We start from the raw sequence: 16139 nt of genomic DNA on the forward strand, positions 1-16139 counted from the left end.
TTACTCTGAGTATACTGTCTCAGAAACTAATAAATAATACAGGTTTAGAGTGGAAATTTGCTCCTTCTCTTTTCCCCCATGGATACTTAGATCATACACAGGAATTCTAGGCTGACTATAACTCAATCTAAAACTGACTTACTTAAAAACAGAATTTGGCTACCTGCAAAGGTCAACTACTAACTACACAAAAGCATATTTTAATCCTGTATTGTTTCTATTATTATCAGAATATACTAAGTCTCCTAATTTAAAAAGTTCTTGAGGGATACTCTACAGCACCACTTTCTAAATAATGAATTCAGGACATATTAAAATAAGCTACACTAACAGAAATGTGAACCAAAATCACAATATCTAAGGAAGGAAAGCTGATTAATATTCATCTTGTATAAAAGCACTCATCTAATCAAACCATACTCACAGTCGTCTCAGTTTATCAAGCCCAGAGAAAGCACCATTCATGTCTTCAATGGTCCAGGAAATTTCATTATTCTTCAGATCCCTAATTGAAGATGTAAATATATTTTCATTCACATGTATGTAATGCTCTATTTATTTCAAAAACAAGAGTTGTCTTGAGAAATACTCTCACATATCATATCCAGGTAGTTTGCAATTTCTAACAAGTTCCTCATGATTTCCCAAACTGTCTCTGTGCCCTTTTCAAAATAACAGAAAATGCTTTCTCCCCAACATCATACCCTCTTCTCTTCCCTCAACAACTTTTCAAGTCTTCACTCAAAAATCAGAACAGCTGCCTTTGGTTCTATTAATTCTTCTGTCAACACAACTAAATTCAGAAAGACTTGAATAGTTTGAAAAATACATTAAACTTTAAAACCACTGTTCCAACCACACCAGCAGGAGTTTGCCAAAACATACAGCATGTCTTTCAATTATGTAATGCTTCAAATTGTGAAGAGAAAGTTTCTGACAGTGTAAAAGTCCATTGTACAACATTAAAATTAGAATTTGAGAGGGTTTTTTTTTTTTTTCACATTTAATTAATCCAGCTCTCTTTTGGCTAGGACAAATATCAAGTCCGTATATAACCAGTGTGATAAACAGACACCTTTCTTTACTTATCCTTTGTGTATCTTTTCTGCTGAGTAATTTTTAATCTGTGTTTTATAAAGAAAAATTAGTGGATTTAAAATTGTTTCCCTCTTGAGCAGTTACCAACTTCCTGGATCCTGAGAAGGCTAACTATAATCACCAAAAACAATCTGATCACTGTCCTACTTAATCCCTTTAAGAAACACATATGGATGAAATGGGCCTATTTTAATCAAACTGATCTGGGAAAGATTACTTCGAGGCCGTCTACATTTCCTTCACAACAAAGGAAATCTGCTTGTAGAAAAGTGGGCACATTTAAGAACCAATTAGGTTCATGAACAGAGAGCAAAATATGTAACTTACAAAGTCTTTAAACTGGAAAGCCCCCGGAAGGCGCAATCAGCAATGTAGTTGACTTTGTTGTTCCCAATGTGCAGTGTATTTAGTAAGCTTAGGCCCAGGAAGCTTGAGTCATCTAACCTGGATAAGTGATTGAAAGTTAGGTCCCTGTAAGAAACAAAACAAAACAAAATAAATAATAGCTTGACTTCTCAATTCAACATAATTTATTTCCTAAAAAACTGATTCTCCAGGGAACCACACCACTACTCATTTTACAACTGTGCCTTAGAAACACCCCAGGTAAACATTAGTTTTAAACCCTGTAATTTAAAAAGATAAAACAGACAAACAAATAAAACAAGACCGTTCTCTTTACTTGAAAAATTCCATTATTTAGCTCCTGTGCCACAGAACTAGAAGAGCAGAGTTGGCTTCAACTTATCACTACAAAAATATGTCTTGGTTGCATGTAAAAAAAGAACCTGTCACCTTGGAAACTTTGTTATGAAAATTTCACAGATCAGTGGTAAGAAGCTCATGCTCTAGCATGATCCCTGCTCCAAACCTGAGGAGAATAAAAGGCAACTCACAGCTCACTGAGTTTCTGGCAGAACTCCCAGGCATCAGGGCTGATCCTGTTGATGGCATTTTGGCTGAGATGGAGTTCCTGCAACATCAGCAAGCCATAAAGCCAGCCTTTGGTAATCTCTGTGAGGTTGTTATGGTCCAGCTGCCTACATTGACAAAAAGAATCAAAGCAGAATCAAAAGTTTATTATCTCATCTCTTCAAAGGGAAAATATGATTACAAACTATGCCACATTCCTATTGTTAGTAGGTGGTTAACTTCTTTTATATGAAGATATCTGCAAAAAGACTATATGCTTATAAATCCTCAATTACCTAAATTCTCAGATTATCTAAAACAATATTAAATAGCGAATTGTAAGATTGCAATTTATGCTATTTAAGGGGAATTTAAAACTACCGTAGGATTCATTTTACCAGAAAAGAACTTGTGAAAGTCACACTTACAAGACTTCCATGTTGCTCAATCCCCAAAACGCTCCATCCATGAGTTTTGTTACTCCATTTCTTTGCATTTTTAGAGACTTCAGAGCTCCAAGCCCTTGGAATGTGAGTCCATCCACATTTTTAATCTTATTGCGATTTAGTTCACTGCATTGGATAGTACAGTTAAAAATTACCTTCCATGAAATTCTGGAGGCACTTGTAAAATTAATGTTAATATATATACATATAGTTAAACCAATCAGTGTAAAATCATATAAACTGTTTTAGACTTTTCCCAAAACTATACAGTGATTTTTGATTAAGTGCAAGTATATTTCCTTCTGAAATGTGATAAAATTTTGAAGTAATAAAATATTAAAACTGGATTGCGCCTAACTGTCCAATCAGTATAGATGTCAACAGATACTGGTTTCTGGATTATTCACAATGAGAATGTTGACTAATGCTGAAACGAGGTCTACTTTAAGAGCAGGGCTGTTGATTTTATTTGTCCCTCTATGCTGCTAGAAGCTGGTACTCTCTTTCACAATTCCTTTTGTGTGGAATGGCTTTCTTTTTAAGGAAGTAGCTCTCTGCCTTGGCTGCACACTGGACTAACCCAGGGAGTTTTCAAAATTACTGAAGCCTGGATTTTGCTCTCAGAGGTTCTAATATAATTGCTCTAGGGTGTGGCCTGGATACTGGGATTTTTAACAGCTCCCCAAGTGTCCGTAACGTGCAGCCATGGTTGAAAAACACTATATTGCAGAAGTCTGTTCACAGATCCTTCTACCATTATTAATGAGACAGTTCTTTATAGCCACTTAAGCGATCAGAGCCTCCTGGAGTTGTCGAGTATTATTCTCATAAACCACAGCTGTCGAGAGTCCCCACTACTTCTGCAGGGCCACAATGACTCTTTTGTAAGGAGGCTGTTCACTGATTACACTGTTCAGGCTTCCAGTAACAATTCAACATGTCTCATCAGGAAGAAGCGAGGCACAGGGTGACTTTTAGGGCTCTTTTGTGATTCAAGAAAATCTACAAGGCAGGCTCTCAAAGGAAAGGCACCCACTTTCTTGATTTTACACTTTTGCTATATTGTGGGTTTTTGAGGGCAGATACCACACGTCAAAAGGAGATGTGAAACAGTATTTAAGAAGGCATTTTACTTACAGGTGCTGCAGCTGGGGCAGTTTAAACATTTTGGGTGGGAGAGCTGATATCCGGTTCCTGTTCAGCTTCAGCACCACAAGTGTGTTGGCCAAGCTGTCAAAATATCCAGGTTCCATCCATGTGACTCGGTTGCTATTGATATACCTGTAAAAATAAAAAAAAAATTTTTTTGGTTTGGGTCACACCCGGCAGCACTCAGGGGTTACTCCTGGCTCTATGCTCCTGACAGGCTCGGGTGACCATATGGGATGCCGGGATTCGAACCACCGTTCTTCTGCATGCAAGGCAAACACCCTACTTCCATGCTATCTCTCCAGTCCCTCCCTGTGGAAATTTTGAAGATAAGATTGTCTATCTGATTTATCTGGGAAGCCAAATTGTATGCATATTGAGTGTGCGTGATGTAAAGACTCTCCTGTTAAAAAGACCACTAAATATGCCGAGAGCACATTTCACATGTGGGAGGCTTTTCTTTGTTTAAAGCACATGATTCCCCACCAAGAACCAAAAGAAATCAAGCATTAAAAGTTGAGAACAGTTCCTGACTCTATCCAATGTCCCTATAGCCCCCAACAAAAGAATAGGCACTGAGAACCCAGTCCTCAATTGTGAAAATGGAATATTTAAAGGGAACAGGTTGGAGCTGAGCTGTAAATCAGTTGCCTTGCATATGTGTGGCCCTGGAATCAATATCTAGTACCACACTCACAAGTATTATCTTAGGTGCTTATGAACTAGTGTTGACAATAGTTCATTTACTGCTGGGGAACAAGAGATTAGAATGTGCAATATACAAACCTATAAAAATTCATCAGAGATGTTTGATAAAATTTATTAAGGAAATAGCAAGTTTCATTTATATGTACATATATAAAACACAGGGTACACCAGCGAGTGACTGTCCATGGATATGTCTTATCTTTTATAATACAAAAATGTCAGAATAAAATGAAGATTGTGATACTTAGGCTTATAGAAAATATGATTAAGAAGTTATGTTCTTAGTAATAAGTTGTAAAATAGGCAGAATGTATATATTAAAAGTTTGGGGGTGGCTTCATAATTATAACTTCATGACAGCTGTAAGTTTTGTGTGGGTTTTTTTTTTTTTTTGGGGGGGGGAGAATTTGACCTTCCCCCATTGGCGCTTGGGGTTTATTCCTGGCTCTGCACTCAGAAATCACTTTTGGCAGGTTCTGGGGACCAATGGGATACCAGGGATCAAACCAGGGTCAGCCATGTGCAAGCTAACGCCCTATCCACTATGCTATTGCTTTGGCCTCAGCTGCAAGTTTGTGTCAAAAGAAAAATTGACTTACAGATATTTGAGATGTAGGGGTGGAAATGAAGTTTTCAATTCTGAAATATTATTGTTGCTCAGGTCCAAAGTTTCCAGGGATTGAAACTGCTTCAATTGTTCAGGTAGTATTTCAATAATCTTGTTTCCAGCTCTAAAAATCAAAAAATGCACACAATAAAATTAGAGTAGCTTGTCCTTCCTATGTAAGGAAAGTCACTCTAAGTTCATGTTTAACATTTAATCACCAAGTAAATATCATAAAGCAAAAAAAGTCATATGCTACATCCCAGGACCACTTTAAATGCACCAAGTAATAAATCGTAACAATGAAATATATGAAAACATTTTGTAAATTAGTCACTGAGGTTATCAAAATGCTTTGCACTTAAAAACTACTAAGAGCTGATCTACAGAATCGAGTTCACCTGAGAGTGGGGGTAAAAGAGGGAGGATTTCTTGGGATACTGGTGGAGGGAAGCTGATGCTCTGGTAAAGAGTGTGGTATAGGAATGTTGTATGTGTGAAATTCTATTAGCAGTATCATAAATTATGGTACTTCCATTAAAATGGGAGGAAAAAAGGCAAACCTATTTCATATCTGGATTTTCCTCATCAGTACTTTATTCCTTTGGTGCTTTGTATTTTGTAAGTTCGTTCTCATTATTATAACTCACAGAATTCAGAATCCCAAGAATGCTCCTAAATCAGTGTACCTCATGAATTTTCATGAACTCTGATGCTGCACTTTGCCTGCATTTGCCTAGTTGGCCCTCTCTGCCGTACTGTACCTTCAAAGCAGGAATAGAATGCCACTCATTCTGCCTTAGAATGTATACAGAATGTAATCATTTAAAGCACATATTAGCTCTGCCAAGCCTAAAGCTAATTAAGCATTTTTTAAATATATTATACCATGCAATCATAACAGTATTTCTCTGGTCTACATAATTTTAAAATTGGGAAACCAGAACTTTTAGCTTAATGAATTCAAGCACTCCCAAACTACTTCACATAGTAAGTCTGAATTTTGCTCAAAGCAATCCCCAAAGGCTTGTTTCATGGGGCATGCTTCACTGATATTTTAGCAATTGGGTTCTTCTGTGATGAGGCACCTCTAGAATGCCTACTCTATCCTGTCCCTCCAAGGGTGCTGTACTTCAGATTTCAAACATACTCCAGTTTAGTGCTCCAAAACTAAGAGGGCTCTGGGAACATGATCTGTAATCAGACTTTCACCTAAGGCAGATAACAGGGTTCTCCATGGTTGTGGAGGGTGTGGTTTATATCTCCCAAGGCAGAAGCGAAATTTCCAAGATATATGCAAATGTCAGGTGCAGCTCTCACAAAAAGGAAGAACAATAAGGTCAGGACACTGGTTCTAGGTTTTGATATAAACCAACAAACCTCAAAATAATAAAATTCCCCAAATGTTACTTTTAATGATGAGAATGGATGGGGGATAATTTGTTTTGATCTCAATCAAGAATATATCCCATTTAGTGAATAAGTAGTTTTGAGCCACGCCTAGTGATGCCCACAAGATATCCTTATTCTGTGCTCAGAGGCCACTTTTGGCAATGCAAAAGGGGACCATATGAAGTGCCTGTAATCAAAACAGAATCAGCCGCATGCGAGACAAGTATCTTATCCCTGTACTATCTTTCTGGCCCAACTATCCAATTTTTTTAAAGTAATAAGAATAAGCAATGTTTCCTAACATGTTTATTTTAGATGCCAATACCACAGTTTTGTTTGTGTAACAGTTACGTTTTTAAAGTATGTATTAGAAGTCCTACACACAAGTCACAAATAGCAAGCTCTTCAGACTGCCATAAAATCTTACAAACACTGTTTAGAGTCAAGTCAGCCATGTCCTCTGATTTTGACCATTTCCCACATCTGTATGAATCAATGTATAAAACTCCTTGATCTAGCTGTGAGGTATAGGGCAATTCAAGTCAGACAATTAGTCAAATTCCAGGTCCGGAGATGGAGTCAGTCTAAGAGACAAGCCACAGGACTTTAGGGTCAGGGTGTGTGGGTTAAATAAAATCAGGCTTCAGGGGACAAAATTTTTTCTCTTAAATACATAATCCAGATGTTTGCATTACCAGGATGTCCTCCCACAAACTTTGGAGTAACCCTGAAGTATCCAATAGCATCTCTTCCCTCTTTCTTCCCTGTCCCTGGCGAATAATTCTAAACTCTGCATCTGGTTTTGGCTGTCTGAGGCCAGCCTAGCTACACTTATATTTAATAAAAACAAGAAAGAAAACTCTCAGTTATGGGTTTTTGCCATAAAGAGAGTGAGTTGTATTTTTGTGTGTGTGTGTGAGAGTGATAAGGAGACCCACAGGTGTCTATCACGCTGGTCAAACAAGGATTACAAGTTAGATAACAGGCCATACAATCGTTGGTTTATATATTTGCTTGTTTATAAGGTAATTATGAACAAGGTATTAAAACTGCCAATTACTTGAGTGACGAATAAAATTTTCCTTGCAGTTAAGTATGCTCCAGCCAAAGCCAGCAATTTCCTGAGCTGCACGCCTCCTAAATTGCAGTGTGAAAGTGCTCAAGTTATAGACGGAGTGTGCACAGGGCTGTCTTTGTCAGCACTGCTTCTCAGCACAAAAATCCCTTACAACTGCCAGGATAATAGTCCCTGTATCACAAAATTTTAACTCTGTCCTAATGAAACTGAATTAAATCCAAATACCCATTTCATATTAGCTCTCAGACTAACTGGCAAATAATCACCTGATAGGTACCAGCTTAACAAAAACAAAACAAACTCGCTTTATATTATAAAAGAAGGGTTCACAACAACAACCAAAAAAACAAAACTCTTTTTAATCACCTAAGACCCTCAAAATGAACATTTAATGACAGAGCATGTCACAAATAACTGCTTCTGAGAAAACAAATGTTCCATTCAACTCCAATTTTTTTTTATCAAATATGGATTAATAACAAAATTGAAGAATACCTTAAAAATCACGGTCGTTTAACCTTTTTAGTGGAAAATATGCAATGCTTTAATTTAAAAAAACTATGAACACCTTTTTCATTAAGTTAATGCTGAAATGCTAACTTCATTGTTCAGAACATAATATGGTACCTTGTGTGGGAAGGAAAGTCTAACTTGTGAAAACCCATTTAAGAACTATTACAGTTTCTGTCATCTTTGTTGATAGTACAAGGTGTTCCATGGTCAAATCATTGCTGAGCTCAAGTATAATTTGTTCCTGTGGACAAAATCAGATCTGGAAGCTTGGTCAGTTAGAACACAGATGGTTTCCTTAGACTTTTAAGAGGTCACCAGTAAAACAAGAGTCCCCAATATTTTCCAACTTGGCTGCTCAAACCCAACAATAATGGTTTTACTTTGTGGCCAATTTTGTCTTTCAGTCAACTTTGCAAAATACCTTTAAAATACAGAGACAGAAATGTCTTGCTGTTTTGGATGTCCTGCTGAAACACTAAACAAAGAACTGATGAACTTGGCCCCTGACCTTATGGAGCTTAAATGCTAGTGGGAAGAACAAACAGGGAAATGAAGGTGGCCACTAGAGTATAAGCTCTATGACAAGAAAGGCCAGACCCCTGGAAAGCAGTGGGAACCCTGTCAGTAGTCAGCAAAATTTTCCACAAAAAGGTGGAGGCCAAGAGGAAGCAAGTGTGACAAAGCAAGGCTTCTTCTTCCTATTGAGCAAATAAAAGGAAAATTTGAAGGCCAAGTACAGAGTTTGTGTTCATGAAAGCTGAAAACTGATGGTGAAGCAGTTGGAAGGAGATGACTGTAGGTCAAGGCAATGGGATTATAAACCCTATTAGGGATTTGTCCTTTACCTCAAAATTAATTGGGGAAGAACAAATTGGAGGTTATTTCAAAAGGTAGAGAGACCATATTGTATATGTATTTTAACAAAGGCTGCTTAGGACATAGTACATAGAAAGACTGAGTAGAGAACAGGAAAGATCAGGAACCACCCAGTTCTACAGAGTCTGTCAAGCACTGGAGTGTCTGTACTAACTCTGGGAATGAGATACCACTCTTCCTCGGGCATCTCAGGAGTGGATCTTTTGTGTCCACTGACATGGATGCTCATGGTTCCAACTTTGAAAATCCTCTGTTGACGTGGGTCCAATTCAGCACTAGTATCGTTCCATTCCTTCTGTTAATAAGTATTAGTACTCCTAATATGGGAGGTCTTGTAATCTTGGGGCACAGATGAGAGGCTCTATTTACCTGGGTGTGAGATTCTGCAGACTACAATAGGCCAGAGTGTCTTTTTGTTTGTTTTATTTTGAGGGCACAGCAAGTGGTGCTCAGGATTTATTCCTGGTGGCTCCGGACAAAATAGGGTGCTGGGCATTGAATCTCAAATTGGCCATTTACAAGACAAGAATCTTATCCTCCCTCACTTGACATTTTAATGTGTCTGTGATCAAGTGAAGGAATGTGTCATCTAATAGGTAACATATATTTGTTGGTTTTGATACTCTGAACACCTGCACTGAATGTAAACCTGGATTAAGTTATTGGCAGTAAAATTATGTTAGTGGCATGACCACTCCCTGTAATAATGACTAGTTCAACTTTTTGACTCACCGGGATTTCTATAAGCAAAAAGAGCCTTAAAAGAACTGCAAGCACTCACTAGTGGATACAAATGATGTTAGTTTATTTTTAGAGTCTGAAAGGCAAGTCACAGAGTGGAACTCTTCTTTGTGAGGAATCAGAACATTGAGTTTTTTCACACTGGACTTCCTCAACCAATGAAACATCTAAGCTTCTTGATGAATAAGTAATATCTGTCTGTAATTTGAACTGTCTCCTACCTATTGCACAAGGTAACTGGCAGTTTAACGCTTTACAGTCTTATGTGTAAAATATGCAACTTTGGCTAAACAGAAAAGACATGTGCATGTAGCATTTTTATTTTAGAGATGGTGTGTGCACCAAAACTTAATTTGAAATTACTTATGATGTTGAGATTCCTTCCCTATAATGTATTATTCTAACAATACCCTTAAATTGAATTCAGTGCTTGCAGTTAACAAATTACTGAATCCTTGGTCATTCCATGACTACTGAGTAAGCATATTAACTGTATGGACTGAGATGGGTAGTCTGGTCCCAAGGAAAGAATTACAGGCTGTTAAATAAAACACTGCATTTTAAAGTACATTAATGGTTACAGTCATATATTTCCAACAATAGCCCCATTTCCCACCTCCCATCCCCAAAACTTCCTTGAAAACTACCTTAGCTATTTAAAAAAAAAACTCACACCCCCATAATATCAATCTTTTTTCAACAGAGACTTGGCATACAAAGAACCTCTCCCATTGCAGATAAAAATAAACTGCCTCTACTATTTTTTTCTAAAAAGATAATTATTAAGTTTCATTAAAAGCATACATGTTTAGACTGGTGGTACTATGGAATCAAGAGAATAAAGCCAACTAAGAAATATTTTGCAAGAAGATCCGTGATTAAGAATTAATGATAATAAGAAACAACTGAGCTATTGTAGGAGTAGAGTCCGTCCTTTCAGCTAAAAGCATGGTCAATATAAAATATAATTGTCTTTTAGATCATGAGCATGATAAAAGACAAGAATGGTGTTACAATAGAGACTCCCTACAATAAACAGGCACTGCATACATAGCAATTATAATACATGTAAAAAAATCTATTCACACCACACACACAACAAACCTTTTCCATTCCCAAGTATAAATTGAATTTAATCCTTTATGCAAATAGATATGTAAAAGCAAGTACTGGAACATGACAGGATACTAAAAAAGATACTAACAGAGCAATTCATTTTAATCTGAAATAATCTAATTATATTGAAGAAATATTTTGATTTTTAAAAACTTTAAAAAGTCCTGCCCTACTTATTTTAGCAACTGTGTAAATCAAAGTCTTAAAGCCAGAGTCTCGCAGAGGCAAGGCACATGTAAGGCAGGTATATTGTCACTGAGCCATAGTCTAGTCCCTGCCTCTTTTATGAGACTCTTCACAGCTATTTTCACAAGTCAGGTTACTGTTATGGTTCAGTTCTACATCTAATCTCCCCACCAGCCAGTGAGTAAATTGGGAAGACCGCTAATTCATCTTGGATCCCTCAAATTCAAGATCAAATAAATGGGTTAAAATAGATTTGATTGGTCTAGAAAAGTGATGGCTAACCCTTTTTGAGCCCGAGTGGCCAAACTGCTGCACAAAACCAAAGTATTTCCTCAAAGTGCCAGTACGTCAATCAAATCTTAATAACAAGATTTTAGTATCTAAAAACTATAAATTTTATAAATTTATTGTGGACCTTCCCACATGCCAGCTGCAAGGCTTCGTGTGCCACAGCTGGCACGCGTGCCATAGGTTCGCCATCGTGGGTCTAGAAACTCTAAATCAAACTTTGTATTGGTCTAGAGATTTAAGATGCAAACATACATTAGGAAACTGTTCATGGGGCCAGAGAGATAGCATGGAGGGTAAGGAGTTTGGCTTTCATGCAGAAGGTCATCGGTTTGAATCCCGGCGTCCCATATGGTCCCCCGAGCCTGCCAGGAGCGATTTCTGAGCACAGAGCCAGGAGTAACCCCTGAGCAGTGCTGGGTGTGACCCAAAAATAAAAAAAAATAAAAAAAAACTGTTCGTTATCATATTTTCCAGATAGAAAAAAATGTAGAACTGACCCAATGAATTAATCAATTGGCTCAAAGAAGCTTTTCTCTAAAGCAGCCAACTCAAATCCCTTTTCCCCATCATTTCTTTTTTAATTCTGTTTCTTTTTCTGTATCTTTATCTAAAATGTACTCTGTGAACATTGACTTCCTCACCTGTCAGTGGGAGAAAATGGAATGATCTCTTCCAGCTATAAGAAGTTGTGGTTCTGGGGCCGGAGAGATAGCATGGAGGTAAGGCGTTTGCCTTTCATGCAGGAGGTCATCGGTTCGAATCCCGGCGCCCCATATGGTCCCCCGTGCCTGCCAGGAGCAATTTCTGAGCCTGGAGCCAGAAATAACCCCTGAGCACTGCCGGGTGTGACCCAAAAACCACACACACACACAAAAAAAAAGTTGTGGTTCTAGATTCATGTAATAAGAACTACAAATAACGAGATCTGCTACAGAAACTTCATACATGAAAGTCGATGGAAAAGTGGCAACCTTTTTATAAAACCGGGCCTCCATTGAGAATATTTCTTTCACTTCTTTCCTCTGTTGGGAATTCCACAGCCTGGCTTCCAGTCTTCTTCCCTGGTTTACTCCCTCACTTTCCTGAAGCATGGGCATATCGCTTATTAGCTTTCCAAAGAATATACAGAATAAGCTTGTTTTCCTCTCTTGTGTTTGAGATGTCTGTAGGATTCAAAGTTGAGTTATGTACTGAGTTTAGATTATAAATCATTTTTCTTTAGGATTACTATATTCTGGGATGAAATATCGTGGAATCAGAGGCACTCTGATGGTCTAGGACAGTGTTTCTCAATCTTAAATCCTGGAAGTGGGGAGCAGAGGCTTCCACAAGTAAAGTGCTGAGCCCCACCCTCACTCTTCTTATTTCAGTAGGTTAGATCAGATCTGAGAATCTGCAGTTCTGCCAAATTCTGAACATTCTCTAATAGTTTTCCCGGGTGCCATTGCTAGTGCTAAGAGTACACACCTGAAAAACCAACCAACCTTACTGGAGCCCTGCCCTGCCTGTTTCAACTTTTTAGACTGGCTGTTTTCCTCCTCTGAGCTTATTGGTTGCCACTCAGTAGAATCTTTCAACTCAGAAGAAAATGTGTATCTTTGTTATCTTCTACTCAATTTTCACAGTTCCTTTTTTGTTTTCTTGGTTTTGGGTCATGCCTGACAGTACTAAGCGCATATTCCTGGGATCACTCCTGGTGGATTTTGGCGACCACATGCCAGGGATCCAACCTGCTGTGGTACCGAGCAAGGTCTCTGCCCTACGTATCACTCTGGTCCTTACAGTTGTTTCTTTCAACTTGGAATTTCGTTAGTCAGGTATTATGCCTAACAGATGTCTTACTTGATCTTCTGATTTCCCCACTTCTGGACACTTTAGTTTTTTTTTTTCTTTCATGTCTAGATTCCTCCAGTAAAATAATTCTATTACATTTTAAGTGTCTACTGCTATATATATTTTTTTTTTTTTTTGTGGTTTTTGGGTCACACCCGGCAGTGCTCAAGGGTTACTCCTGGCTCCACGCTCAGAAATTGCTCCTGGCAGGCACGGGGGACCATATGGGATGCCGGGATTCGAACTGATGACCTCCTGCATGAAAGGCAAACGCCTTACCTCCATGCTATCTCTCCGGCCCCCTACTGCTATATTTTTAACTCATTTTCTAAATAGTACTATTTTTACCTCCTTTTCTTCAAAGGGGAAGCCAAAAGAAATGCTTTCCTTTGTAGATATACTTGCCTGCTTTCTACCCAGGGCTTCTCAGTTGTTTTGCATTCCTTTCTCCCTCCCATTGTCTCAGGTTCCACTTACTTCTGACTCTAATTTTGGTATTAGAAACTTCTATAAAATCTGGTGATTAGCAGTTAGCCATGAACATTTATTAAAAAAAAAAAATGGGAGGGCCAGTTCCAAATAGTTTACTTGACTATCCATCCATGGACTGGAATTGGTGATTGCCTTACCACAGGAGCTGGAAAGAACCTATTTCATAACACAATCTCATGGCTCCAGTCCTAGTGAGGACAAGGAATACTGCAAGTACCTGGGAAGGCTAACTAGCATAAAAGTAGCTGAGGACAGGCAGTACCAGCTCAGTAAAGTTCAGACTTTATTTGCCTTGTTGTAGAAGATGCTGTCTTCAGTCCCCACCCGTTTCTCATCTGGGCCTGTGCCCCAAATTCCAGAGGCCTTTTTTCTGTTTCAACTCTGAGAACAAGCTTTTTGTCCTCTAAGACTGTGACTGGGGGGAGGGGTAGTCACTGGGCTTTGAGTTACAGAGGAAAAGTCTGGCGATCTGCCTCCTTCTTATGAAAGATGTTTAACCAATACCCCATTTTAAGTCCTACCCTAACCCCCCACCTTTAAAGGCTTTGAATTCCAGAACTATTCTGAGGTTCTGCAACAACCGCAAAAACAGAAAAAATGTTTTTGCTTCTTTGGGGAGCCACTCTACTTTTTTCTCTTAAGTCAGTTACAATTTGCTGGTTTGCCTGCAAAATGTTTATGGCATCTTTCATCTGGACTGTCTCCTAGCTTGTCTTTGTTCATGTGACTACTTTTAAAACTGTAATTCTTGACTTTCATTTATAAAGGGGGTTTAGGAAGAAGCAGAGTGAAATAAATGTACTCATTCCACCTCATTTAATAGCAAGCCTTCAATAGAAATTTCATCAACGAATAAAACCAGTTTTTCTTCTAAAAAATAAAGTAAAAAACCTTCCATTTTTGTTTTTGTTTTTCTTTCTTCTTTACTGAAAACAATCATTAGTTATGCAGAGGACTGATTCTATTCTACAGGAACAGGAACATATCAGGTTAAGTTACTGTCATTTTATTTTCTGATATAGTTCACAGGCCAACAGTTACAGAATGCCCTGATTTCCCCCAAGTAATTTAGGAGTACAATCTAGCAAATGTGAGGATGATAGAAGCAAATCATTTTGAATTCCTTGTCTATGTAGACTGGACTGAACTTAAAAGGAAAACTGCTCCCTGGTGCTTTTTTGGGTCTACTCATGACCTTATGTCATCAACACTTCCATAAACATGATTAGATACAGAATCAAGTGCAAATGACACAAAGCTATTTTGTTAGTAGGATCAAGGTCTCAAATTCTCAATATAATCAAATGATGGTCTAGATGAAAGTAGAGAAATTAAGTTGTGGCAAAACAGTATTTTGAAATTTTAATCATATTTTAAAAGTCCTATTTAAAGGCAATTTTTAGGAAAAGAACAATATTTGGGGATATCCTATAAAAAAGTCAATAAAAACCAGTAATACAATATGCTCTTCAAGTTAGCCTTCTATTTCTTTTTTTTTTTTTTTTTTTTTTGGTTTTTGGGTCACACCCGGCATTGCTCAGGGGTTACTCCTGGCTGTCTGCTCGGGTTACTCCTGGCTGTCTGCTCAGAAATAGCTCCTGGCAGGCACAGGGGACCATATGGGACACTGGGATTCGAACCAACCACCTTTGGTCCTGGATCGGCTGCTTGAAAGGCAAACACTGCTGTGCTATCTCTCCAGGCCCTAGGCTTCTATTTCTGTAATGCAAAAACATAAATGAAAGCACATTTCTCTAGACCAGAACAACATGCAGACACTATAGAAGGGCAGAGTTCAGCTTAACACATCAGCATTGTAACAATCAGAACTACTCAAAATAAAATGATTCCATACCAAAAGAAGAGCTTTTAGCTCTGGAAATATTTTAGGGGAGGTCAGATACCAATTTTCTATTGATTTCACATAGGGGAAATGTCTCTTGGTTACTAAAACAGGCAGCCACTCAAAATGAGCAAAAAAAGGTTCTATGATACCGTAAATTGTCTTTAACTCCCCACCACATTCTCCATGTAAATCTAAAACTTACATGGAGACATGATGGTGGTGATAAAGAGGTAATTGACCACTTTTCACATTCTGCAAGCCCCCACTCATCTTTCATTTTTAAATAGTGCCCTCTGCAACTAGACCAGTTTTGTTGTGTCAGATTATGATCACTAAGGTACAGTTCTAATTCTGCTCTTTTATTATAAATAGATTTAAAGTTGTTCATGCAAATTAAAATTAACACCCCCCCCAAATATTCGCATATACTCTGTGTTGTATGGTTATCTTCAGCATAAAAATTACCTTACTATTTCATTTTGCTTCCATCTCACTCTGGGATGGTTCTAGTAATTGCTGAAGCATTAGGGAGAACGTGACAGCTAGCTAAGGTAGGTGATTTTAATTGTTAGTAAGGAGGTGCTTAAATTTATAAATACTTTTTCTTTCGTGTGTGGAATTTGGTACTTCAGTAACTTTCAGCCCCAAACGAAAGGGTGGTACTGATTAAACTCCTGTTTCATGGGGGGAGTGAGTGAGAGTGAGTGAGCAAGCCAGGAAGTGCCAAGTAAGAGTCTTGAACCTATGGTATACGGAGAGAGCAAAGATACTATAATAAAAAGAGAAAAAGGAACTAGGCCAAGACATGCACACTTGTTGAGTCTTGCCACCCTAATCATGAAAAGCAACTGGCTGTAA

General features: G+C 38.1%; 1 protein-coding gene across 1 annotated transcript in view; it reads right to left on the reverse strand.

Annotated features, from left to right (window-relative positions):
* LRIG3 (leucine rich repeats and immunoglobulin like domains 3) overlaps positions 1-16139 on the reverse strand; it is a 46180-nt gene that overhangs the window by 14187 nt on the left and 15854 nt on the right. Inside the window, exons 4-9 of the mRNA XM_049783056.1 lie at positions 4913-5044; positions 3594-3737; positions 2439-2582; positions 1995-2138; positions 1426-1569; positions 425-505 (exon numbers count right to left, since the gene is read on the reverse strand). Coding sequence (XP_049639013.1) covers positions 425-505; positions 1426-1569; positions 1995-2138; positions 2439-2582; positions 3594-3737; positions 4913-5044 — 789 coding nt within the window. The remainder of the gene's footprint in view (positions 1-424; positions 506-1425; positions 1570-1994; positions 2139-2438; positions 2583-3593; positions 3738-4912; positions 5045-16139) is intronic.

This window comes from Suncus etruscus, chromosome 11 (genome assembly GCF_024139225.1).
Source record: "Suncus etruscus isolate mSunEtr1 chromosome 11, mSunEtr1.pri.cur, whole genome shotgun sequence".
NCBI lineage: Eukaryota > Metazoa > Chordata > Mammalia > Eulipotyphla > Soricidae > Suncus > Suncus etruscus.